The 25,714-nt window shown below is 40.5% G+C and overlaps 1 protein-coding gene across 1 annotated transcript; it reads left to right on the top strand.

Moving 5' to 3' along the window:
- The first annotated feature begins 13,016 nt into the window (after positions 1-13,016).
- LOC110888296 (leucine-rich repeat extensin-like protein 3) lies at positions 13,017-14,024 on the top strand. The gene has a single exon (XM_022135827.1). The coding sequence runs from the start codon at positions 13,017-13,019 to the stop codon at positions 14,022-14,024; it is 1,008 nt and encodes a 335-aa protein (XP_021991519.1).
- The last annotated feature ends 11,690 nt before the right edge of the window (positions 14,025-25,714 follow it).

Below are 25,714 nucleotides of genomic sequence, written 5' to 3'. Positions count from 1 at the left end.
TAAGACCGCTTCAGTACTTTACACATAACGCAAACACTTCATGGGGTGACATCTTATCTTGGGGTTATTTAGAAGATCTGCAAGTATACGTCATTAGACGGGAGCAGGGGGTACAATATTTCGAGTTTCTGTCAGATATAAAGACCCTCCCGTGGTGGGACATTGATGAGTTGGTCCAAACCAAGAACATAAAGCAATTTTATCATGGTTTGGATGTGAAACAACATAACCAACACTTGTGGAGTTATGTGAAGCAGTAAGCAAAAGCAAGATATCCTGATTGGAAGCCGCAATACCCAAAGCAAATTGTCACTATCCTGGAGAATGGATAGAAAGATATTACTTTGGATGTCAAGCCACCAAGGTGCTTAAAGAGCATGCCTCTAAGAGCAATGGAACAAGATTTTCATGAGGATTTTCAAGGGTGGTTGTATAATGAAAGCACAGCGGAAGCGGTAATCTCGTTGTTTGACAAGTCCACTGGGAAATCTCGAAGGATCAGCATATTGGATCCTATGTGGCTTGTTAATTGCTCGAAGAAAGACATCAATTGCTTGTTTTATAACAAGATTGTGTATGAGAAGAGAGATAAAGTACAAGCGATGCAGTATCAAAAGATTGTGGATGTGTGCTTCGCTAAAGACATCAACTCCGGTAGGTATTGGAAGTCTAAGTGGAGAGATTTGGAGATTGATGAGTTCCTAAAGAAGTACAAGCGCGAACAAAGATTCAAGGCAATAGCTGAGAAAGCATCAAAGCTTGGAAAGTTTAAACTGATGAGACCGCCTCCAACGGATTAAACACCGATTGAAAAGGAAGAGAACAAGATTCCCAAGTGGGATAGAAAGCGTGACGGTGATCTAGTGTACAGGAAATGGTGGATTGAAGAAGGACGGCTTCTGAGGCGAAAGATGTTAGAAGAAAAAGCAGAACAGAGAGGACAGAGGGCCAAGGAACAAAGACGTAAGAGGAAAGACTGAAGCCTATGCTGGAAGGAACAATAGCTACATCCAAGGGGGAGTCTATTAGCTCATATGTCTATAGGTTCCTTCAGCATTGAGTCTTATTTTGTACTTTGTATGTCTTTTGTGAATATGTATGTAATTGTGTGTATGTGTGTATAACGACAACTCAGGGAATGGCGCATACTTGTAAAAGTGAAGTCCGTCGGATGTTTGATGTCATCCAATCGGATGGCCATCCGATCGAATGACCACCCGATCGGATCACCACCCGATTGGACAGCAGTTAACCTCCCTGAGTTTGTCTATAAATAGCAAGCTAGGACTTGTCATTTAGAACTTTTGCTCAGCTTGTAAGGAGACTCTGTCAGTCTGATTCTCTATTGGTGCTATTGTACTTTCACATCAATCTAATAGAAGATCAGATGGATCTAATCGTTGAATACGTTGTTGTTGATTCTCTGACTTGATCAATGGATTCCGCACATTGATTTAGATCGATTCATCCACGTTCCACACGAACAAATCCTGATCCAAAGGCCTAACACTTGGCAATTCATAATAGCTTCAATCTTAGTGGGATCCACCTGGATACCACGCTCGCTCACAACATGTCCAAGAAATTGGACTTCACGAAGCCAAAACTCACATTTTAAAAACTTGGCGTAGAGCTTTTCTTGCTGAAGAAGTTTAGGAATACATCGAAGATGTTTTTCATGATCGGCCTGATTCTTCGAATATATAAGTATGTCATCAATAAAGACAATGATAAACTTGTCCAAATAAGGTTTGCAAACAAGATTCATGAGATCCATGAACCCTGCTGGTGCATTATGAGCCCGAAAGGCATCACCAAGAACTCGTAGTGACCATAACGAGTTCTGAATGCAGTCTTATGCACATCTTCATATCTGACCTTCAGCTGATGATAACCTGACCTTAAATCAATCTTGGAGAAATAACTTGCCCCTTGCAGTTGATCGAACAGATCGTCGATCCTGGGCAATGGATATCTGTTCTTGATTGTAACCTTGTTTAGCTCGCGATAATCAATGCATACACGCATTGATCCATCCTTCTTCTTCACAAACAAGATCGGTGCTCCCCAAGGGGATGAGTTAGGTCGAATAAAACCCTTTGCCAACAAATCATCTAACTGAGTCCTCAACTCTTTCATCTTAGTCGGTGCCAACCGATAAGGTGCTCTTGCAACTGGTGCTGCTCCAGGAATAATATCAATCCTAAATTCTACTTTCCTGTCTGGAGGTAACCCAGGTAGCTCTTCAGGGAATACATCTGGATATTCAGAAATAACAGGGATATCTTCGATCTTGGGCTTTGGTTCATCAATAGTAACCTGTGATATGTAAATGACAGACCCTTTCTTCAAACACCTTGATGCCTTAAGCATAGACACTTGTTTAGGCAACCCATGCTGAGTATCTCCTTGTATTGTAAGTGGTTCACCATATGGAGTCTTAATAACCACTTGCTTCTTATTACAAACAATCTGGGCTTGACTAGAAGATAACCAATCCATGCCTATTACTATGTCGAATCCTGCCAATTTCAATGGAAGCAAAGACAGTGGAAAAGACTGGTTCCTAATGGATATAAACATCCATCTAATACGGTAGAAGCAGTCTCTATAGTACCATCGGCCAATTCTACTTCATATTTTATGCTTAGGGTTTTAACAGGCAGATTTAATAATTTACAAAATTTATTGTCTACAAACGACTTGTCTGCACCAGAATCAAATAATACCGCATAAACATCATTGATAAGAAAAGTACTTGTTATCACATTATCGTTCTGAACTGCTTCCTGTGCATTCATTTAAAAGACCTGAGCCTTGGTCTTTTTAGCCTCCTCATGCTTCTTTGCAAACTTCGGGCAATTGGTCTTGATATGCCCCTTCTCGTTGCAACCATAACAGGTCGCATCTTTCAACTTTTTGCAATCCAAGGTCTTATGTTCCTTGGACTTGCAGATCCCACATCCAAAAGTCTTTGATTGCGACTGTGATTTCGACTCCAACCTGCACTTTCCAAAGTGATGCTTCTGACAAGTTTTACATTTGGGTTTTTCACCCGTCTGCTGGCTATCCTTTTTGAACCCTGAACTCTTCTTGTGATCTGAGTTCCCCTTTTTCTTCTTGTCGGAGCGATGAGAACTCTCATCCTCCCATTTCCTTTTTCCATCATCAGAAACTTTTGCAGATTTGTTTCTGATAGCATCCAAAGTGAGGGACAGAGACAGATCTACTACAGACCTAAATGTAGTAGGTCTGGATGCTTTCACATTCCCTTTGATTTCTGGAGCCAAACCTCCAATAAAACGAGCTATCCGCTTCGACTCTGGTGTAGGGCTGTTCATGAGCCGAGCGGACCTTTGCTCATGCTTGGCTCGTTTACAAACCGAACCGAGCGGAGCGGCTCATTTAAAACCGAGCCTCAAATCAAACGAGCATTTTTCGACCAGTAAATATTCCGAGCGAGCGTCGAGCGAAGTTCGAGCGATTTGGACAACCGTGTCGCCCGATTGAAATTCGCTAAGAGAGCTAGTGACAATGTTCGATCTCAAGTTTTTATGTCTTTAAAAACATGCCCGTTTCATGACATAATATTTTTCTTATGAATAACAATGTTGTGGCCGATGAGGCGATGATCAAATTGCACGAACAATTACTTGAGAGTAGGAGACGATCGACTTAGGGTAACAACATAAAACATTGAGACGATGAGCAGCTTGTCATTTATCGATTTAGGATTTAACTTTTAGGTTTTGATATTAATTTTGTATTGGCGTGGTTGGGCTAGTACATATAGATATAGTTGTAAATTTGTATATAGTGGACCAAAATCTAATAGAGTGGTATATATAAAACTATAAATTTAATTTATACTTAAGTATATATGTATATGTAATGTGTGTGAATATATATAGGTGTGTGTGTATATATGTATAATTTATATTTGTATATATATATGTGTATATACATGTTTATATATGTATGTGTATATGTGTATGTATATATATATACTAATTATTAATTAAAAATAATAATTCGAGCCGAACCGAGCCGAGCGAACCTTTGCTCATGCTTGGCTCGTTTACAAACCGAACCGAGCAGAGCGGCTCATTTACAACCGAGCGTCAAATCGAACGAGCATTTTCCGAGCAATTTCCGAACGAGCGCCGAGCGAGCGATGAACGGCGAGCGATTTGAACGGCCCTACTCTGGTGTAACAAAATAAGGTACCAATCGAGACATGGTGTTGAAGCTTGTAAGATACGCCTGGCAATCTAAGTTCCTCATGACCAAGGTCAAGATGTTAGTCTCAATTTTCTCAACTTCATGTTGAGGGTAGAAATTCTCCTTGATTAGAGCAACAAACTGATCCCACATCAAGTTGTACAACGGGATCTTCCCTGTAGCTTGGATTAGTGACCTCCACCATGCTAAAGCTTCTCCTTTAAAAGATTGTGACATAAACTTCACAATGTCCTGTTCTGCACAACCACTAATATCAACCACTGTATCGATCTCATCGAGCCAAGTCATACAATCGATGGCTCCTTTCTCCCCTGTGAAGTCTCTGGGCTTGCAGGAGACAAAATATTTGTAAGAACAGGTTTTAACACGCGGCTCCTGATTGAGCACGATTCTTTTGGATGGAACACTCCTCTGGTTTGACGAATGATGAGATTCGTTCTTATGAGATACATGAGTCTTGGAGGGTGGTTTTGTATGTGGTACAGATTGGGTCTTGCTACGTGTAACACTTGATTCTTTAAACTGCCTGTCCATGGCTTTAGTAACATCGTTGTCAATCAATGCTTGAAGATCCGCACCAGTCACGTTAATTCTGGTAGTATCATGATTCTCCCGCGGGTGACTGTTAACCTCTTTTGAATTGGACATACCGAATCTTAATTGCTATCAAACAAATGACAATATTTTGTTCAGAGGTTATCATGGAACCATCATTTTTGATGATTCATTAACCATGGTAAATAGTAAACCATATCGGTTAATTTGTTAGTCACATTTATTTAGGATTTTTATTATAATTAATCCTTAGTTACAAATCATTAAAATATTATAGTGGCACAAAGGCCTAGTCACAAGGATAGTTTTAAATTATAAGCCATGATCTTATAGGATCGAGGCATTAAGGCTAGAACATAGTTCATCACCTTTTCTTGACAGGGAGTTGTAGATCACAACTGTCTTTTGTCTCAAAGGACAATAAGTATGGCCCGTAGGCACTTCATCACTAATGGATGTTTAAATTAAATAGGGAAAAGGAATTGGAAGAATCCAATATAAGGATGACTTATGTGATTTTATCGAACCACGTTTTCCAGGAGTGCTAACATGTTTTCAGATGTTAACAAGGATTTGAATCTTAAAAAGGGACTACCATCATGGCCCTGTCTTAAAATGACACATGGGCTAGGTTTTACCTTTAGGATTTTGTTTCAATATTTAGGCAGATCAAATATAAAATGAAATGTTATTTTGATTTATTTCATATAATATATTCATACATATAATGACAAATGAAATTTTAAAATTAAAACAATCCATTAAATTTAAAAGGAGTACATAGATGCCCTAAACGGGACTTTTACATAAATAACTTGCCCACGTTGGGCTAAAATGAAAATACAAGTCCTCGCAGGGACTAAGTACATAAATAAATGTCCACACAGGGACTTAATTGAAAATGAAAATTACAAAACAATCAAATAAATAAGGAATTTCAATAATCCCTTCTCTTCTTCCCCTTGATTAAGTCTGCCAAATCCTTAAGTAGACCCCGACGGCTTCTACGCTCCTCCTGCACCTCTCGTTCCACCTGGTTCAACCTCTAAAGGATCTCCTGCTGCTGCGGTGGTTGAATCTGTGGCGGCTGCGGCTGCTGCTGCAACTGAGGTTGAGGAGGTGGCGGGTATTGATACCCATATACTGGGTATCCAGTTGGATACGCAGCTTGAAAGGGCCCTTCAGGATGAAGAGCGTTGTAGTTTGCCGCCTCTAGGTACGGGTCAACACTAGGGGCATTGTAGTAGTTGTAGCCAGAATAAGTTGGCTGCTTAAAAGGGTTATACGCCACTGCACCAGCGTAAGAAGGAATCGAGTTATCAAAACCCATGTGTGGTGTTGGTGGTGCGACTTGTGGAGAGTCGACCTCGGAAACTGGGTTTGAAGGCCCACCCATCTGTGGGTCTTCATACAACGGTGGGTAGTGGCTGTTGCTGCTGTGTTGGGGGAGCTGAAGTGGAAACCCCCTCGCACGGACATCCGTGCACCTGATCTTCTTCGCCTCGGTGGTTCTGGAGGTGGTTGCTGCTCTGGCTATGGTGGTGGCGATGACGTAAACGCCTGGAAACGCGAATCCTCAGAGGGATCCTGCTGCTGCTGATGCTGTGGGTTGAAAGGGGGAGTATACACCCAGTTGTTAGTGGCCCATCTCTCAGCAAAACTGTCTGGACCCCTGTATGGCGAACCATGAAAAGATGATCCGTCTGAAATTCAATGGGATGCGTCGGCGTCCCACTCGGTGGCATCTCGGGATCAGGGTCATCATCCATCTCCATATCCTGAATCTCAGGATAAGGATCAGCTGGCCCCAGAGGGTTTGGACCCTCTGGTTCTTGCACCTGGTTTACCGGATTGAACCGGCTCAGGAAGTACGGGGTCGGGTCCTGAAAGGCGCGGTGAGAACCCGAACGCTGCAACGGGAGGTAGGAGTGGTGTGAATGTTCGGGCTCTTCGTCTTGGTGAGGCCCGAATGAGTGATGATATGAAGGTGAAGAGCTAAGCGAGACAGAGCGTCTCACAGGCTCTAGGTAGATCCTCCAGTCTTCGTGAGGACTCGATCCGATGGAAGCGGATGGTGTACGCCTGTGTGATGGCCCAGCTTCGTGATCGTTTCTGGTTAGCACTGGAGCCTTATCGCCTCTACCTCTTCCTCTAACACGTGGCGGCATGATTTCTAGTTCCTGTCAAAACAAACAAAAGAAACAACAAGGAAAACAATAAAGGACAAAAATAAATAAGATTAGGATTAGTCCTAAGTCCTTTGCCTAGACTCGGAAGTCAAGGAATGTGCAACTGCGTCATTGAGATTAAACACAAAAAGGCTAGTGTTTAATTCACTTAATGTTGGCTCTGATACCAACCTGTCATACCCTGATATTTCCACGTATTACCGGTGGGCCCGGTGGGGAGTATCGTGACGTAGTTGATATCATCTTAGTCAAATAATCACAGTTCAATGCACATTGGAAGTCTAAAGTAAAAATAATACAAACCGATTTGAAAGTAACATAAATATTACAGAACAGATTGTAAGTGGATCCACGGGCGGATCTAAAATAAAAAGAAATATTGTTCAACAGATTTAAGCATCAAAAGCTTGCAAGACTCTTTATTTGATACTAGGAGTAGCCAGCCCATTTCGCGTAGTACCTTCACTTAACCTTTTTGAAAAATACGTCAGTTTACACTGGTAAATACAATTAACGGACTCTTTTTGAAAAGTGTTTATAAAATTGATTTAAATGCACAAGGCACAAAATTCTTTTATAACTTGGGACAATTATTTAAATAATCTTGTATACAGTTTTACATGTTTGTCGTCCATTCGGGACCCGGTTAGAAGAGCCGGATTTGATTAATTGACACACCACAAGTATATGCCCACAAGAGATGTGAGATACCGTTTATACATACGCAACTGTCAGGTGTAAGCCTACACCCCGTGCTTAAGTTGTGGCCATTTTAATAAATGAGCCGAGGATATCCGGGACATGGTCATTAACCCCCCAAAGGCATTGCACCAAATAACACAGGTTAAAATGGGTTATTTCAATAGCTTAACCACTAATCGATTAAACATTCAATACCCGACCAAGCAGTATTATTATAATACCGTATCCCAAGCCCCTATAACGGAAAATAAGTTAAAAGTATTTACCCGAGCTAAAAATAAAATTTTAATCCCAACCGTATATCAATCAGCAAGTACAGATAGCTTTTACCGGGATCCTAATCTGGAACGAAGGTTTTAATAACCTATTAGATTCCTAACGGGTCTTATTTAAGTTATAACTTAGACTAGTTAGTTTTAAAGAAAGGTATATAGTTCAAAATGCAAGATTAAGCGAAGACCCGATTAGAATGTGATTTAGACCCGACAAGTATAAGGACTTGTATAAAATGGGTAAACTAAATACATTCTGGATTTTGAAGTAAAAATGATAAGGTTTGACCCGTTTCAGTTAATCTATGCAAACTAGTTACATAAACCGTAACGAATGCGAAAAATGCATAACAGGTAACCAAATGAGTCATGAACAAGTTCCACAAGTTAATATGCTTCAAATATGTTATGATATCAGTAGGATACCTTCCATTATGCCCAAAATGAATTTAAAATCAATTTAAGCCCCATAGGGGTATTTTGGTCATTTTATAGTTTATAAAAGAGGTTTAAATATAAACTGAAGGTCTGGTCCAAAACCTTCTATAAAAATATTTATTTTATGTGGTTACAACAGCAAGATATCATACATATGTGTATTTGATCGTTTATGGCCAAACTATGCACCGTAAGGGCATTTTGGTCATTTCACATATGCTTTAAGGGTCAAATTTAGAAATCTGTGTGACAACCCTCACAATTACAGGTACTGTACAATTAATTAATTTTAATTATGTGCTTAATGACTGTGCTTGATAACAACTGACACTTTAAACTGCTTACTGATTTATGTTACATACATACATGTGCATCACTTTACATACAATCACTCCATTTAATTCATACAGACTCTTAGTGACAAACCTGATGCACAAAGCACAGTCAGCACAGTGAGCGGATAACTCAGACAGATGCTGACAATGCCAGCACATAGACAGACACTATATTGAGGCTAGTATGAGCCAGAGACAGGATATTATACTACTAGGGAGTGTAGGGAAGTGAGGGGCATAAAACTGCATCACTAGGTGATAATTATAGTACTGAGAAGTGCCTAAGACACATTATAAATGCAGAATTCTGTATTTAATATTAAAATTCAGCATTGTAAAATGCTAGTAGGGTGCAAAAATATGGCAGAATGGTCCTGTATACTTTCCTAAGTGTCGGGAATAATTTGTGTTACAAAAATATATATAAAAGACATTATTTGGATTAATTAAGCAATTTAACGGGACAGTATCTAACCGGATAACCGGACATTACCCAGGACACTAAATTTTTGTCATTTACACTGTTTTACTATTTTTGGCTAGTCATGATTCCTGTTTGTCATAACACCCATCAAAAACTTATAACTAACTTATATCATCAAGTTACTTGCTTTCTAACTAACCATTACATTTTAGTTACAAAATCTTTCAACCAACCCCCCCCCCCTTAACCGTTTCGGTCACAAGGACCATGCCCACCATCCCCCTAATCTTGTATAAGATTATATTACATTATTTTATTAGATTTTGCTTGCAAATATGACCAAGATATGTGCTAGGATCTATTTAAGTATGGTGTGAAGATCACAACCATCATTCCTTATCATACACTCCCTCACTCACTCTCTCCTCTCTCTTTCTCGGACACACTTGACCGCCACCACCACCACCATACAACCACCATCATCTTCCATTTTCTATTCTCTTTTGAGCTTGTAAGGTGATACAAGAAGGCTTGCTTTGTGTGGAGCTTCAAAGGAGCTTTGTTCTAGCTTTTTCATCATCTTTTCCCTTCATCTTCATCACTAGTTTCTACCCTAGCCTTGTGCTAGTAGTAAGTCTCGGTTTACTCTTATTTGTTAAAAAGTGTATAATGTTGAGATTCATGAGAACACTAAAAGAGTTAGAACAAGAAACATAAAAGTTTACACTAGGCTTACATAAAGTTTACTTATGGATGAAACTTGAAGATGAAATGATGTTGTTATAATATTGTAGTAAACATGTTATTTTTGATGATTCTTGGATGTGTGATGTTAATCACCATAAAAGTCTTGTTAACTAAACTTAGAAGTATGATTTAACAAGAATAGGAAGTGGTTATGTATTACACAAATAACCACCTCCTAGTTTAGTCATGAACATGAATAAAAATAGATTTTTCTAAAATATAAATGATCTAGTAGATTGGTGATCATGGTGATTCAAGTCTTACAAGGAACTTTTCTAAATAAACCAAGTAAAAGAATCGGTTTTTGGGAAAATCATAACTTTACATACACTTACATTATTTTTAGAAACAAAATAAATGTTAGAACATTTATTTACAAGAAGAGTTCAAAAAGTTAATTTTTGTAAATATTATTTACAAGTTGTGAAAATGTAACTCGTTTAAGAAAGTGATTTTTAACGAAATAAATACACTTTGGAAGGTAACAAAGCCTACTAAAAGCTTCACTAAGTTACTACGCATTTTCGGGAAATATCAAGTTCATGAATATTATGTAACAAGTATATTTTTGCTCTTGGTGATGTAAAGTTGTTTAAAGGATTGTTTTTTTTTTTTTTTTGGTTGATTTTGAAAAGAAAATGATACGCTAGTAAGCGTGGACGCCTCCCTTTACAAAGGAAACTCTGGTGAAATTTTTCTAGAATTTCAACACTTAGAAAAATTATTTTCTAACAAGTATTTACAAACTGTGTTAACTTTGTTTTTCGGAAGTAAACTTCGCCATAAGTTTTATTACAAAACTCCAAAATACCGGAGGTGAGTTTTCGAAAATAAAAGCGAATAAATATATATTTTAAATATATATTTCATGTTAACACGCTTGTGTGATTATTTGTATTTTTGAAAAAATATATATTTTGGGACATATTATTTTTGATAGATAAAATATTATATATTTTCTAAAGTGGGACTTAAAAATATATAATGTCAATACTCTAAATCACAAAATACATGTATAAATACCCCCATCCTTGGGAAGGAAATACACATACAAAATAAATAAGAAGTGTGAATATGAAATAATTGTCTAACTATTTCCCAAAAACGTTAAACCTTAAGCCAAGGCACGACCATCCGTCTAATAGGCATTAGTACGTGTAGGTCGTCACGCAGCAAGTTGAGTTGGGATCGACTATTTCACGAGACGCACTTCAGTGAGTTCATGTTTCCCCCTTTTCTTTTAACTGTTTTTAGTTTTATACTTCGGGGGTGAAATACATGTTACAATTTACAGACGCTTTTATAAATGGTATGGTTAGCTTAAGGAGGGTTTAGACGCTTAGATCATGTGAAAGGTGGGTACAACACTTAAGGCCATTAATCCTCGTCGTAGGACCGAGGGACATGAGTGATAGATCTATTTGGGAGTAGCGAGCGCACACCCATGAGGCCGGGGAGGCCCATAGTGGTGACTGTGTCTTCCAGCCGGAGGCCCGGTACAAATTTGCTAGGTTTGAGTACTTCCTGCACCGTTTCACACATACCAGTGGCTTTGCAACCCATTGGTGATCTCTTTTATTATTCCTTAATTGCTACATACCAGGGTTTTCATACATACAGACGCATTTCAAAGGTTATACAGACTCACATACACATGAACTCGCTCAACTTTTGTTGATTTTTCAAACTACATGTATTTCAGGAAACTAAAGGATCTGGAAGGTGTCTGCATGCATGTTAAGCTGCGTTGAATAAAGATGTCATCCGGGGTAGTTGGTTTAGGAGGTGTAATCCCTTGCCTGGTTAGGTTACATGTCTTTAAACCATGTTTTTATTTCAAGTCTTTTGTTGTGTCTGGTAAACATGTTTTAAACAAGTATGGTTTGTAACTTATCGTATGTGTCAACATTCTCCAACAATGATGTTGTGGTAGTATTTGACTTAATGAATGGATGAACATCTTATGTTTTAATTTCATATAGCATTTGTTGTGATTGTTGCTATGGTATTAAGAAGTCACACCAAATTAACCCACGCTTCCGCAAAAGCCTGGGTGTGACAGCTTGGTATCAGAGCCAGGTTCATAGCGAACTAGGATTCTTCCTCGAGTCCAGACTATGATCACTAGGGCTCTCACGAAAACATTTTTAAATTGCATACACTAAACGTCCAGATCCAGGATACAAAACATTTTTACAAACAAAAAGGCACAAATACACTTTTCAAAAATTTATATTTCAGTCTTAGAGACTGAGGGAGTTCAGTCTTAGAGACTGAGGGAGTTCAGTCTTAGAGACTGAAGGATTCAATCTTAGAGATTGGGGAGGTTTTAGAGACTGGGAGGTTGGTCTTAGAGACCAGGGTAGTCTGAGAGGCTAGGGAGTTCAGTCTGAGAGGCTGGGTAGGATAGTCTGGGAAGACTAGGATGATTACTTGCATATATTAGTTGTGACTTATATGCTTACTTGACTATTATTGATGTATGTGCACACTTTGTGGTTGTGTTGTTACAGACGCTATGTCTTCATCGAGTGGGGTCTCTGACCCAGTGCCGGTAGATTCTAACGACCCGATGCACTCAGACCCGGAGGTCTACACATCGGACACAGACAGTACAGACGATGACGGATTTCAGCCCTTCGCACTACCGGATTTCGGTGACGACATACAGCTAGCTGATGGCATTCTAGTCGGGGGTCCACCTCTTGTGGAGATCCCTGCTCCTATTCCACTCGCTACATTTCTCGGCGAGGATTTGCCACTTGATGTAGTGTCAGATGACGACGTCGATCTTTTCGAGGGTCCTCCTGAGGACGCCCATGAGGGCGGGGCCCCGATTGCGGATGATGTCGCTCTTCCGTTGGTTGAGATTCCTGATATGGAGGTTCATTCTGATTCGTCAGCCTCAGATTCTTTTGAGTAGGTAGCTTCCTCTATTCCACCGTTGGGATTCGGTTTCATCCCTCGTGTTGACGATGATGAGGATATAGAGATGGAGGACGAGTATGACCCTGTTTCTCCATTTGACCATGATTTAGACCAGGAGGACGAGTGGGTCCTCGAGGAGTAGCCTGTTGAGGCTCCTGTTCTCCCGGATGATCAGATTCTTGATATGCCTGCTGATCATCAGCCAACTCCTGTCGATCCAGAGCCCGACATAGGTCCAGAGCCCGTTCTTGCTCTTGACCCTGTTCATGCAGATGCTCCCATTTTTGTACCACCAGTTATTGATGCTCCTGCCATACCACCACCAGTCGTGGAGATTCCAGTCATGGCACCTCTGCCTGACCCCGTCTTTGCTGAGTTACCAGTCATTGCACCACTATTTCCCGATTCGACCCATGCGCATGCTGATCATGCACCTTTTGCTACTCACATAGACCCTCGTTACGCGGACACCCGTAATGGGTGGATCGAGGAGGATGACTACCCTCCGTATGTGATACCAGTCACTCCCCCTACCGCACCTGTTACTGCACCACTTGATATCCCATTTCTCCAGCCACACACATCTGATACCCATCGTACCGATCTTCCGATTACCTTCCTCCAGGACATTCCTCCGCCACGACCTGAGGAGGGATCGTTGAGGCAGCCTTTTGGCCACGTACCATTTATGTCAGGAGATGGCCAGTTTATTCCTTATCCTGGTTTTGTTCCACCGATGTCGTCTACTGTACCTGTCACATCTCAGTTTCCCCATACTACTTTACCGTTTACATCTGCCCCACACACTACTTATCCAGTTTCAGCTCCGATGGGTGAGCCATTTCTATGGTCATCACCCCATGTTATGCCATTATCCGACCCTTATCACCCATTTCACATCGGATACACTACGGAGGATATACTTACATCACTACAGCTACAGCAGGACGCCCTAAGTCGACGTATTCAGGAGTTGGAGAGAGCTCCACATCCTCCATGCCACTACCGGACCCCGTTTGCAGCACCACACGCTCCTTTTCCATCACTCTCTGACTCAGATATTCGTTTCCTTCCTCTTGACCAGCAGATTGCTTACCTGTTGCGTTTTGCCTATGCTCTTGAGGAGGACTTGGTGCATTTACGCCGATTGCTTTTCTCTCACTTTCCACCTCCTCCGCTGCCATCAGCATAGCTACTTTTGGTCTACTGCAGGTACTGATTACTTTTTGATGAGAAGACATCGATTGAGTCAGACTATACAGCATTTTGAAGACCACCTTTTGACATCATGACTTCGGATATTTGATTTTTGCTTGTTGTATTTGTCTAGACAGTTAAGACAATGGTATTGTGACCCTTAGTCTCTTTTGGGTTGTACGATACATTTGGAAAAACTTGTAAACATTGTATTGTGGTCTTGATGATATGAAAGCTCAATCGCAGTATTCTCATTACATGCTTTGTTAAATTATTTGTTTTACGATTATAACACGAGAAGTTATGTGGACGATGAATGTTACTATGTATGCATGTTTATTATACTTACTATGACCTGACCAACATGAAACATCTTTTAGAAGATGCCCCCATGACGGAATACCTGCATGCCTACTACTGAGGCGGAACTCCAAGGGATAATTGCCGCAGCTATAGCGCAGTACGCGGCCTCCCAAAATGACACAAGCACCTCCAACAACAACAACAACCCTCCAAATGGGTGTACTTTCAAGCAATTCTTAGATTGCAAGCCGCTAAACTTTGATGGCACTGGAGGTGCCGTGGCTTTTACCCATTGGACTGAAAAGACTGAAACGACAATAAGAATGAGCAAATGTGCACCGGACAGCAAGTTACATACATCTCTGGGCTTTTTACTGATGGTGCCCTGTCATGGTGGAATCTCCAAGTTCAAACCTTAGGAGAGGCTGCAGCATACGCCATGACTTGGACTGAACTGAAAGAGCTGATGTGCAAGAAGTATTGCTCCAGAGCTGAAATCCAGAAATTGGAAACAGAATTCTGGAACTTAAAGATGGAAGGCCCAAAAATCGCTGAGTATGTTCAAAGGTTCCATGATCTGTCCCATGTAGTGTCGTACATGGTCACGCCCGAATTCAAGCGCGTGTAACGCTTCATCTGGGGGTTAGCACCTCAGATTATGAGCATGGTTACAACGTCGAAACCGGCAACCATTACTGAAGCCATCGATCTGAGCATATCTCTGACTGAAGAAGCCATCAGGCTGAACAAGTTTTCTAATGGTGATCAGAAAAAGAAGGAGACTCATGTGGAGTCGTCTGGAGAAAACAAACATAAATATTCCAACTTCAAGCAAGGAACTAGCAGTGTTGGCAAGAAGGGTGAATTAAACACACCGGCCAGGGCCAAAACCGGTGTCGAAAGCAAAGGGAAGGGTTACATGGGCGCCTTGCCCAAATGTGACATATGCCTGTACCATCACTCGGGTCAGTGCAGGTTGCGGAAATGCGAGTCTTGTGGTAAGGAGGGCCATTCGAAGGATACTTGCTGGGTTGGCACAGGTGCTGGTCGTGGAAACAATGGTCATAAGGGTTTTGGTAACAATAATCGCGGTGGGAATGGAATTGGGAACCACAATGGTGGAAATAGTAATCGGGGAAATGTTGGAAACCAAACTGGGAATCGGGGAGCAAACAATGCTCAAGGTGGTAATGGGAATGGCCTAGGGCCAGGATGCTTCAACTGTGGAGACGTCGGGCACTTTAAGAGGGAATGCCCAAAACTGAATCAGGCGCAAGGCAGAGTCTTTAACATCGGCGCAACGGAAGCGCGCCAGGATCCAAACGTTGTCACTGGTACGTTCCCTATAAATCAACGCTTTGCATCTGTTCTGTTTGATACTGGTGCCGACTATAGTTTCGAATCGTTAGAATTTAAGAATATGCTTGGGTTGACCGCTAGTAAGTTAGACGTTTCGTACTCGATCGAACTGGCTAATGGAAAGCTAGTTGAAACAAATGAAGTCCTCTGAGGATGCATGATCGAATTGGGAGGACATGAGTTCACTTTGGATCTACTGCCAGTCAAATTGGGAAGCTTCGACGTGGTAGTAGGGATGGATTGGCTGTCTAGCAATAAAGCCAAGGTGGTTTGTCACGAAAAGACCATTCGCATCCCAATGGCCGATGGAGAGACGATTGTAGTTCATGGAGAAAAGCGCGATACGCCATTGAGGATCATTAGTTGCTTGAAACCTAGGAAGTGTTTGAAGAAAGGATGCATTGCCTTCTTGGCATATATCGTGGATAAAGAAGCTGTTGAGCCAAGGATTGAAGACATTCCAGTCGTAGAGGAATATCCTGAAGTCTTTCCAGAAGACTTGCCAGGATTGCCGCCTCCAAGACAAGTCGAATTTCACATTGACTTAGTTCCAGGCGCCACGCATGTGGCTAAGGCACCTTATCGAGTTGCACCTTCAGAGATGCAGGAGTTGTCGACGCAACTTCAAGAGCTGTTAGACAAGGGATTCATCAGACCAAGCTTCTCACCTTGGGGAGCTCCAGTTTTGTTTGTTAAGAAGAAATATGGTAGTTTTCGCATGTGTATCGACTACCGGGAACTGAACAAGTTGACAATCAAGAATAGATATCCCTTGCCAAGGATCGATGACCTGTTCGATCAACTACAAGGTTCAAGTTTCTACTCAAAGATCGATCTACGATTAGGTTACCATCAACTGAGGATACAAGAGGAAAGTATTCCCAAGACTGCTTTTAGAACTCGATATGGACATTACGAGTTCCTGGTTATGCCGTTAGGGCTAACAAACGCACCAGCAGTTTTCATGGACTTGATGAACAGAGTCTGCAAGCCGTACATCGACAAGTTCGTAATCGTATTCATTGATGATATTTTGATCTACTCGAAGACTAAGGATGAGCACGAACAACATTTAAGAGCTATTTTGGAGCTACTTAAAAAGGAGAAGTTGTATGCCAAGTTCTCGAAGTGCGAGTTCTGGTTACGCGAAGTCCAATTTCTTTGACATGTGGTTATTGGAAATGGAATCCATGTGGATCCTACAATGCAATCAAGAGTTAGGAGACTCCAAAGACGCCAACCGAGATTCGACAGTTCTTAGGGTTGGCTGGTTATTATCGAAGGTTCATTGAGGATTTCTCTAAAATCGCTCAACCACTGACCGCACTCACACAGAAAGACAAGAAGTTTGACTGGGGTGACAAGCAAGAAGAAGCATTTCAGTTGTTGAAAAACAAGCTTTGTGACGCACCGATTTTAGCTCTACCCAAAGGCACGGACGAATTCGTGGTATATTGTGACGCCTCGCGTCAGGGTTTAGGCTGCGTGTTGATGCAGCGACAGAGAGTTATAGCCTATGCTTTGCGCCAGCTGAAGGTACACGAGAAAAATTATACCACGCATGACTTGGAGTTAGGCGCGGTGGTATTTGCGTTGAAGATTTGGCGACATTATTTGTATGGCACGAGATGTACAATCTTCACTGATCACAAAAGCTTACAGCACATATTTAATCAAAAAGAGCTCAACATGAGGCAAAGACGCTGGGTAGAACTGTTGAACGACTATGATTGTGAGATCAAGTATCATCCAGGGAAGGCGAATGTGGTCGCCGATGCCTTGAGTCGAAAGGAAAGGATTAAGCCTATAAGGGTTAGGGCTTTGGAAATGATTGTCCAGACAGACCTCTCATTGCGTATTCGTGCCGCGCAGAGAGAAGCTCTTAAAGAAAGGAATATCGAGATTGAATACCTCCGTGGGATGGAGAAGCAGTTGGTACCAAACGGGGAAGGAACCTTGTGTTTCATGAAACGAATTTGGGTTCCTCTGTTTAGAGGATTGAGAAAGGTTATTTTCGATGAGGCTCACAAGTCACGGTACTCGATTCATCCAGGAGGGATAAAATGTACCAAGATCTTAAGGATTTCTATTGGTGGCCTAGGATGAAAAGCGATGTTGCAATATATGTTGGCAAATGTTTAACTTGCGCCAAGGTTAAAGCCGAGTACCAGAAGCCTTCAGGTCTTCTACAACAACCTGAGATACCCAAATGGAAATGGGAACAAATTTCCATGGACTTCATAACGAAATTGCCAAAGACGCCCAAGGGCCATAATACGATTTGGGTAATAGTGGACCGTCTAACAAAGTCTGCGCACTTTCTGCCAATCAAGGAGAAAGACAGCACGAGTAAACTTGCTGAAATATACATGAAGGAGATTGTTGCACGCCATGGAGTGCCTCTCTCGATTATCTCTGCTAGAGATGGACGCTTCGTGTCAAGGATTTGGCAGTCCTTCCAAGAAGCTTTTGGTTCACAGTTGAATCTGAGTACTACGTTTCACCCACAAACTGATGGCCAGAGTGAAATGACAATTTAGACATTGGAAGATATGCTGAGAGCATGTGTAATGGACCTGGGTGGTAGCTGGGACAATCACTTACCATTGGTCGAATTTTCGTACAACAACAGCTACCACACAAGCATTGGAGCAGCGCCATTTGAAGTTCTTTACAGACGCAAGTGTTGATCACCGTTATGCTGGGCTGATGCGGGTGATAGAAAGCTGGTTGGTCCCGAAATAGTTCAAGAAACAACAGACAAGATCTTTCAAATTCAAGAGCGCATCAAGGCAGCTCGCAACAGACAGAAAGGCTATGCAAACCAAAGGAGGAAACCTTTGGAGTTTCAAGTTGGGGATATGGTTTTGTTAAAGGTCTCACCCTGGAAGGGTGTGGCACGCTTTGGGAAGCGTGGGAAGTTAAATCCGCGTTACATTGGCCCTTTCAGAATCCTGCAAAGGATTGGACTTGTAGCATACAAATTGGACTTACCTGCTGAACTTAATGGCGTTTATGATACATTCCATGTATCGAACCTGAAAAAGAGTCCAACTCAAGAGAAAGTTGTCATTCCTGCTGACGAGGTTCATATCGATGACACACTCCACTTTGTTGAAGAACCTGTTGAGGTCACCGATTGGAAGGTTAACAAGACACGCTGGAGTAGTGTCAAACTCGTCAAAGTTCGATGGAATGCAAGACATGGGCCAGAATTCACATGGGAACGTGAGGATCGTATGAAGGCCAAGTACCCACATTTATTCCCCAAGACCCCAGCAACTAGAAGCAGAACCTAAAATTTCGGGACGAAATTTTCTTAACGGGGGGGAGAATGTGACAACCCTCACAATTACAAGTACTTTACAATTAATTAATTTTAATTATGTGCTTAATGACTGTGCTTGATAACAACTAACACTTTAAACTGCTTACTGATTTATGTTACATATATACATATGCATCACTTTACATACAGTCACTCCATTTAATTCATACAGACTCTTAGTGACAAACCTAATGCACAAAGCACAGTCAGCACAGTGAGCAGATAACTCAGACACATGCTGACAATGCCAGTACATAGACAGACACTATATTGAGACCAATATTTTTGGCTAGTCATGATTCCCGTTTGTCATAACACCCATCAAAAACCTTATAACTAACTTATATCATCAAGTTACTTGCTTTCTAACTAACCATTACATTTTAGTTACAAAATTTTTCAACCAACCCCCCCCCCTTAACCGATTCGGTCACAAGGACCATGCCCACCATCCCCCTAATCTTGTGTAAGATTATATTACATTATTTTATTAGATTTTGCTTGCAAATATGACCAAGATATGTGCTAGGATCTATTTAAGTATGGTGTGAAGATCACAACCATCATTCCTTATCATACACTCCCTCACTCACTCTCTCATCTCTCTTTCTCGGCCACACTTGACCGCCACCACCACCACCATACAACCACCACCATCTTCCATTTTCTAGTCTCTTTTGAGCTTGTAAGGTGATACAAGAAGGCTTGCTTTGTGTGGAGCTTCAAAGGAGCTTTGTTCTAGCTTTTTCATCATCTTTTCCCTTCATCTTCATCACTAGTTTCTACCCTAGCCTTGTGCTAGTAGTAAGTCTCGGTTTACTCTTATTTATGTCTACTTTGTGTAGTTAAAAAGTGTATTATGTTGAGATTCATGAGAACACTAAAAGAGTTAGAACAAGAAACATAAAAGTTTACATGAAGCTTACATAAAGTTTACTTATGGATGAAACTTGAAGATGAAATGATGTTGTTATAATGTTGTAGTAAACATGTTGTTATTTTTGATGATTCTTGGATGTGTGATGTTAATCACCATAAAAGTCTTGTTAAATAAACTTAGAAGTATGATTTAACAAGAATAGGAAGTGGTTATGTATTACACAAATAACCACCTCCTAGTTTAGTCATGAACTTTAATAAAAATAGATTTTTCTAAAATATAAATGAACTAGTAGATTGGTGATCATGGTGATTCAAGTCTTACAAGGAACTTTTCTAAATAAACCAAGTAAAAGAATCGGTTTTTGGGAAAATCATAATTTTACATACACTTACATTATTTTTAGAAACAAAATAAATGTGAGAACATTTATTTACAAGAAGAGTTCAAAAAGTTAATTTTTGTAAATATTATTTACAAGTTGTGAAAATGTAACTCGTTTAAGAAAGTGATTTTTAACGAAATAAATACACTTTGGAAGGTAACTAAGCCTACTAAAAGCTTCACTAAGTTACTATGCATTTTCGGGAAATATCAAGTTCATGAATATTATGTAACAAGTATATTTTTGATCTTGGTGATGTAAAGTTGTTTAAAGGATTGTTTTTTTTTTGGTTGATTTTGAAAAGAAAATGATACGCTAGTAAGCGTGGACGCCTCCATTTCCAAAGGAAACTCTGGCGAAAATTTTCTAGAATTTCAACACTTAGAAAAATTATTTTCTAACAAGTATTTACAAACTGTGTTAACTTTGTTTTTCGGAAGTAAACTTCGCCATAAGTTTTATTACAAAACTCCAAAATGCCGGAGGTGAGTTTTCAAAAATAAAAGCGAATAAATATATATTTTAAATATATATTTCACGTTAACACGCTTGTGTGATTATTTGTATTTTTGGAAAAATATATATTTTGGGACATATTGTTTTTGATAGATAAAATATTATATATTTTCTAAAGTGGGACTTAAAAATATATAATGTCAATACTCTAAATCACAAAATAGATGTATAAATACCCCCATCCTTGGGAAGGAAATACACATACAAAATAAATAAAAAGTGTGAATACGAAATAGTTGTCTAACTATTTCCCAAAAACGTTAAACCTTAAGCCAAGGCACGACCATCCGTCTAATAGGCATTAGTACGTGTAGGTCGTCACGTAGCAGGTTGAGTTGGGATCGACTATTTCACGAGATGCACTTCAGTGAGTTTATGTTACCCCCTTTTTTTAACTGTTTTCAGTTTTATACTTCGGGGGTGAAATACATGTTACAAGTTACAAACGCTTTTATAAATGGTGTGGTTAGCTTAAGGAGGGTTTAGACGCTTAGATCATGTGAAAGGTGGGTACAACACTTAAGGCCATTAATCCTCGTTGTAGGACCGAGGGACATGAGTGATAGATCTATTTAGGTGTAGCGAGCCCACACCCATGAGGCCGGGGAGGCCCATAGTGGTGACTGTGTCTTACAGCCGGAGGCCCGGTACACATTTGCTAGGTTTGAGTACTTCCTGCACCGTTTCACACATACCAGTGGCTTTGCAACCCATTGGTGATCTCTTTCTGTCACACCCCTTTCTGCGGTGGAAGCACGAGGTATCATCATGAAAGGTTCTCATTGCATACGAAAGGTAAACATACTACATACTCATAAAAATAACTTCAAATACCAACCATTCATAATTTGAAAACACAAGTTTAGCATCTACATTGCGACGATAGCATAAAACATTGTCTTAAAAGTTTACAACTTTAATTAATCATAACATAGACGACATCCATAAGCATGAGTAGGACCGCGCGCACATCCACCTTTAGTTACCTGAAATACATGTGAGTTTTGGAAAAACGTCAACATAATGTTGGTGTGAATTCATGCAGTGGCTGTTTTGAATGTTTAAATACTTGAATGAAAACATAGTGTGTAACTTTTCAAATGTATGAATGTTTGAATGTACATGTAAAACGTATCTGTAACTCCGTACTATAACTGTTTGAATGTGTGAGATCGCTAGTGGTTTGCAAGGCCACTAACATATGTCACGACATAGGAAGCCACCAAACCTAGGCATTTTTGTCGACTTTGACTGAGACACAGAAGCACTCATTGGTAGAAGTAGGCCAAGAGTGGGGTTGCCTGAAACCCATTAGATCTAACCTTTTGTTCCGCGGTCTGAATGTATACGTTGATTAATGGTGCTTATGGTACCCTATTCGAGACATGGTCTAGAATGTTTCACTTGAATGTTTTTGTACCCATCATAACTCATGTAACATTGTAAAATTTTGTAACATGTATTTCACCTCCGATGTGTAAAACAAAAACAGTTAAAGAAAAGGGGGAGCATGAACTCACAACTTTGCGTTCCTTGCGTCGTAAACTTCACCGGATTTGCTTATAGTGCGTCGTGACCTAAACGTGTTCTATTATCGTTAGTCACTAGACTTGTATCATACAAGCACAAGTCACTATCTTTTGAATATATATTGTTGTGTTAAAAATATTTTATAATTTTAACTATGTATCTTACTTATATTATTTTCTCAAAAATTAATATAAGTATCTTGTATGTTTGCACTTTGCACCCGAATTACGTATCTTTGATTCAAACTTCAGTTTATGTTCATAACTTGTCCAAGTTATCTATTCTATCAAATAATATATTTTCGCAAATATATTTTCTTGTATTTGTCCAGGTATGTTGCATGTGTATTTTTATGTTTTTACTCTAAAAAATAATCTCCATATAGTTCACAAGATAATCATAAAATCACACAAGCGTTTTACTATGAAATATATATTCTAGATATATATTTAACAAGTTTCGTTTACGAAAACCCACCTCCGACACTTGGTAATTTTGTAACAAAATCATGGCGAAATTTATTTGGAAAAGCAAGTTAAAAATATATTTATAGACACTTGTCATGTGATGTACTGCAAAGTACATATGTTTATAGTGTATATTTTGGTCAGATTTCGGTTATTTTGAGTCTAGTTTAGGTTAGAATTTCGATACTGCTGACGTTAAGCTTTGATTTCAGGTTCCGTAGCTTAAAGTGATGAAAAACGAGTAGAAACGAGCAGTTTAGAAGAAAACCAGGATTCGTGCGCGCGTCGGAGAAGCTGGAAATCGAAATTAAATAAAAAAATAATAAAATCAGGATTTGAAGGCGTCGCGTGACGCCACCCCCCCCCCCCCCCCCCCCCCCGCGTCACGCCTAGGGTCAGAATTCGAAGAATGTGTTTGGCAGCTAGGGTTTTGATGGATAATTCCCAAGAAACTTAATATAACCCTAATTACGAAAATCAGACATCTTTGGGCAATCTAGGAGCATTCTTGGCGCACAATCGGAGATCTGAAAGCATAGGAATCATCGGTACGAGTCAAGGGCGAAGAATCGAAGGATCTATCGGGTTTTCTAATCCCTTGTTTTGTCGATTTCTTTTCTTGAAACTTGTTACAATGAATTCGTTGTTAGACATCTTTGTTTTGTTTTCACGTTTTAGTATGCTTGGCTAAACATTGAAGCCACCTAGACTTGATGAATGGATTGATGTAAAGATTTTACTGGTTTTGTTAATTGCATGATTTTTATGGACTAATTGTGTTTAGTAAACGGTTTGGTTTAATGATTTGATGTATATGCATGCTTTGAGTTGGTTTATTGTTATTATTTGCTTCATATGATTATTAGTGACGGTCTATATCACAAAATAGAGTCATATTAGGGTTTAGGATTTCGGTGAGTGTCTATGTCACATAAGAAAACCTTAACTCTTTAGGGAGAATTGCGCAATAACCCCTAGAAGTAATTGGTAATAATTTGCTAAGTCTTAGTGTTCTACTAGTCCTAATACCTGGGAAGTGGGGGGCTATTGGTAGGTCTTACCCGACGAATTGCTTTGGATAGTCCTTGGGAAAGGTCATGTCTTGGTTTACCTGTCGGTTTTATTAGTCTATCTAGTCAAATTAATTACTCCAAACTACCCTAGATCTATGATTGGGAAAGAGTAGGTCAAAATTAGGGTACTTACACAATAATTAGGCAACTGGGAAGAAGTCTAATAACCGGTAGGATTAACGGCCTAGGTAGTTCCACAGGTTTCTCCTTGAGAAGGGTCGAGGGGCCTAGTTGGTTCTTAATAGGTTTAGTATCAAACGATCCCGGTTCCATAATTCATGCAGTTAATTTAATTGGTAATCTCTTAAAAACGATCCAGGATTCTTGTCTAGGTGGTCTCGTTCTCACATAAGGAAAGTCCTCAGTATTATTTCGTATTAGTTTAATTCTAGTTTAATTTAGTAGTTTAATATAGATCTCCTAGATTTTCCGTAACCCCCCCCCCCCCACAAGCAATTAAAACAAGTTAAGTCGTGTCTGTCTGTGTCTGTTAGAGTCTAATTTGCGTGATACATAGAGTCCTGTGGTTCGATATCCGGACTTCCTAGGTTATACTACATTGATCGGTACACTTGCCGATTGTGTGGTTTTAGGTCGAGTCTAGAATTAAAGCTTTTTAGTGTCTAGCTTAGAGAGTCTAATTTAGTTAATTTTTATAGTCTGTTTAGCACACATCAAGTTTTTGGCGCCGTTGCCGGGGACTCTTGGCAATCGCGTTCATTAGCTTTGATAGATTTCAGTGACAAATACGTGCTACGTGTTTATTTTGTTTTGTGTCGTTTATTTTCATCTTGAGTCTTAGTAACTAGTGTTTGTTTTTCTTGTTTTCAGGTTTTTGCTTGTAGTGGATGCCACATCTGCGCTCGCACGGACCACCACCACCACCAGTCAAGCAGTCATCATCTCAATTGGGCCAAGGCCCTCAGGTTACTTCTTCATCCTCCACTCGTTTCCCCAATTTCGATTCCACCCCATTACCCACCCCACCTCCTACACCACCACCTTCGCCAAACCGCTCACCTAAAACTTCACCCAAGGTTTCCCCACCCGATAGTCCTCCTTCTAGCACCTCTAGTAATCCAGGAAACTTAGAACCAATGGCCAACCCTAGGCAAACCGTCCATCAGCAAGCCACCCAAAATTTCACCGGCCTCGCTTCACCCATCACCGTTCCACCCATAGTCAATGACAACTCATGGCAGATTCCATCTTATGCCATGCAAGCCATCACCAATACCATTCAATTCCATGGCCGAGACGATGAGGACGCCCCGGCCCACATCAACCGTTTCTCTCGTATGCTAGCTACCTTTAGTCTTCACGGTGCACCCAACGATGCCACCTACCTACAGCTTTTCCCATTCTCATTAGCCGGCCGTGCGGCTACTTGGTTGGACTCTCAACCAACCGGTACCTTCACCACATGGGCGGGGCTTCGTCAAGCCTTTTTGAATAAGTATTTCCCGCCCGCTAAAGCCTCACGCCTTAGAGACCAAATCCACTCCTTTCGCATGGAGCCCGACGAGGCTTACTACCTTGCTTGGGAGCGTTTCCATAACCTGTGTGCTCGTTGCTCCCAGCATGGTCTTTCCGACTGGGCTTTATGTGAGAAATTTTATAACGGTCTCACCCAAGAGACTCGTGATAGGTTCGATACTAATGCGGGGGGGCATATGATGGGTATTCTTACAGTTGCTGAGTGTCTAGAGCGTTTTGAGGCATTTGCTCAGTCTCAATCCCAATCACGATCCGATCAGAGGTATCAAAGTGGTAATTCCAATACCACTACTAGTGCACCCGCCCGAGGGGTGAACCATGTCACCATGGATCCTAGTTTAGCCTCT

This window comes from Helianthus annuus, chromosome 11 (genome assembly GCF_002127325.2).
Source record: "Helianthus annuus cultivar XRQ/B chromosome 11, HanXRQr2.0-SUNRISE, whole genome shotgun sequence".
Classification (NCBI taxonomy): domain Eukaryota; kingdom Viridiplantae; phylum Streptophyta; class Magnoliopsida; order Asterales; family Asteraceae; genus Helianthus; species Helianthus annuus.
This window is presented reverse-complemented; position numbering and strand designations above follow the sequence as displayed.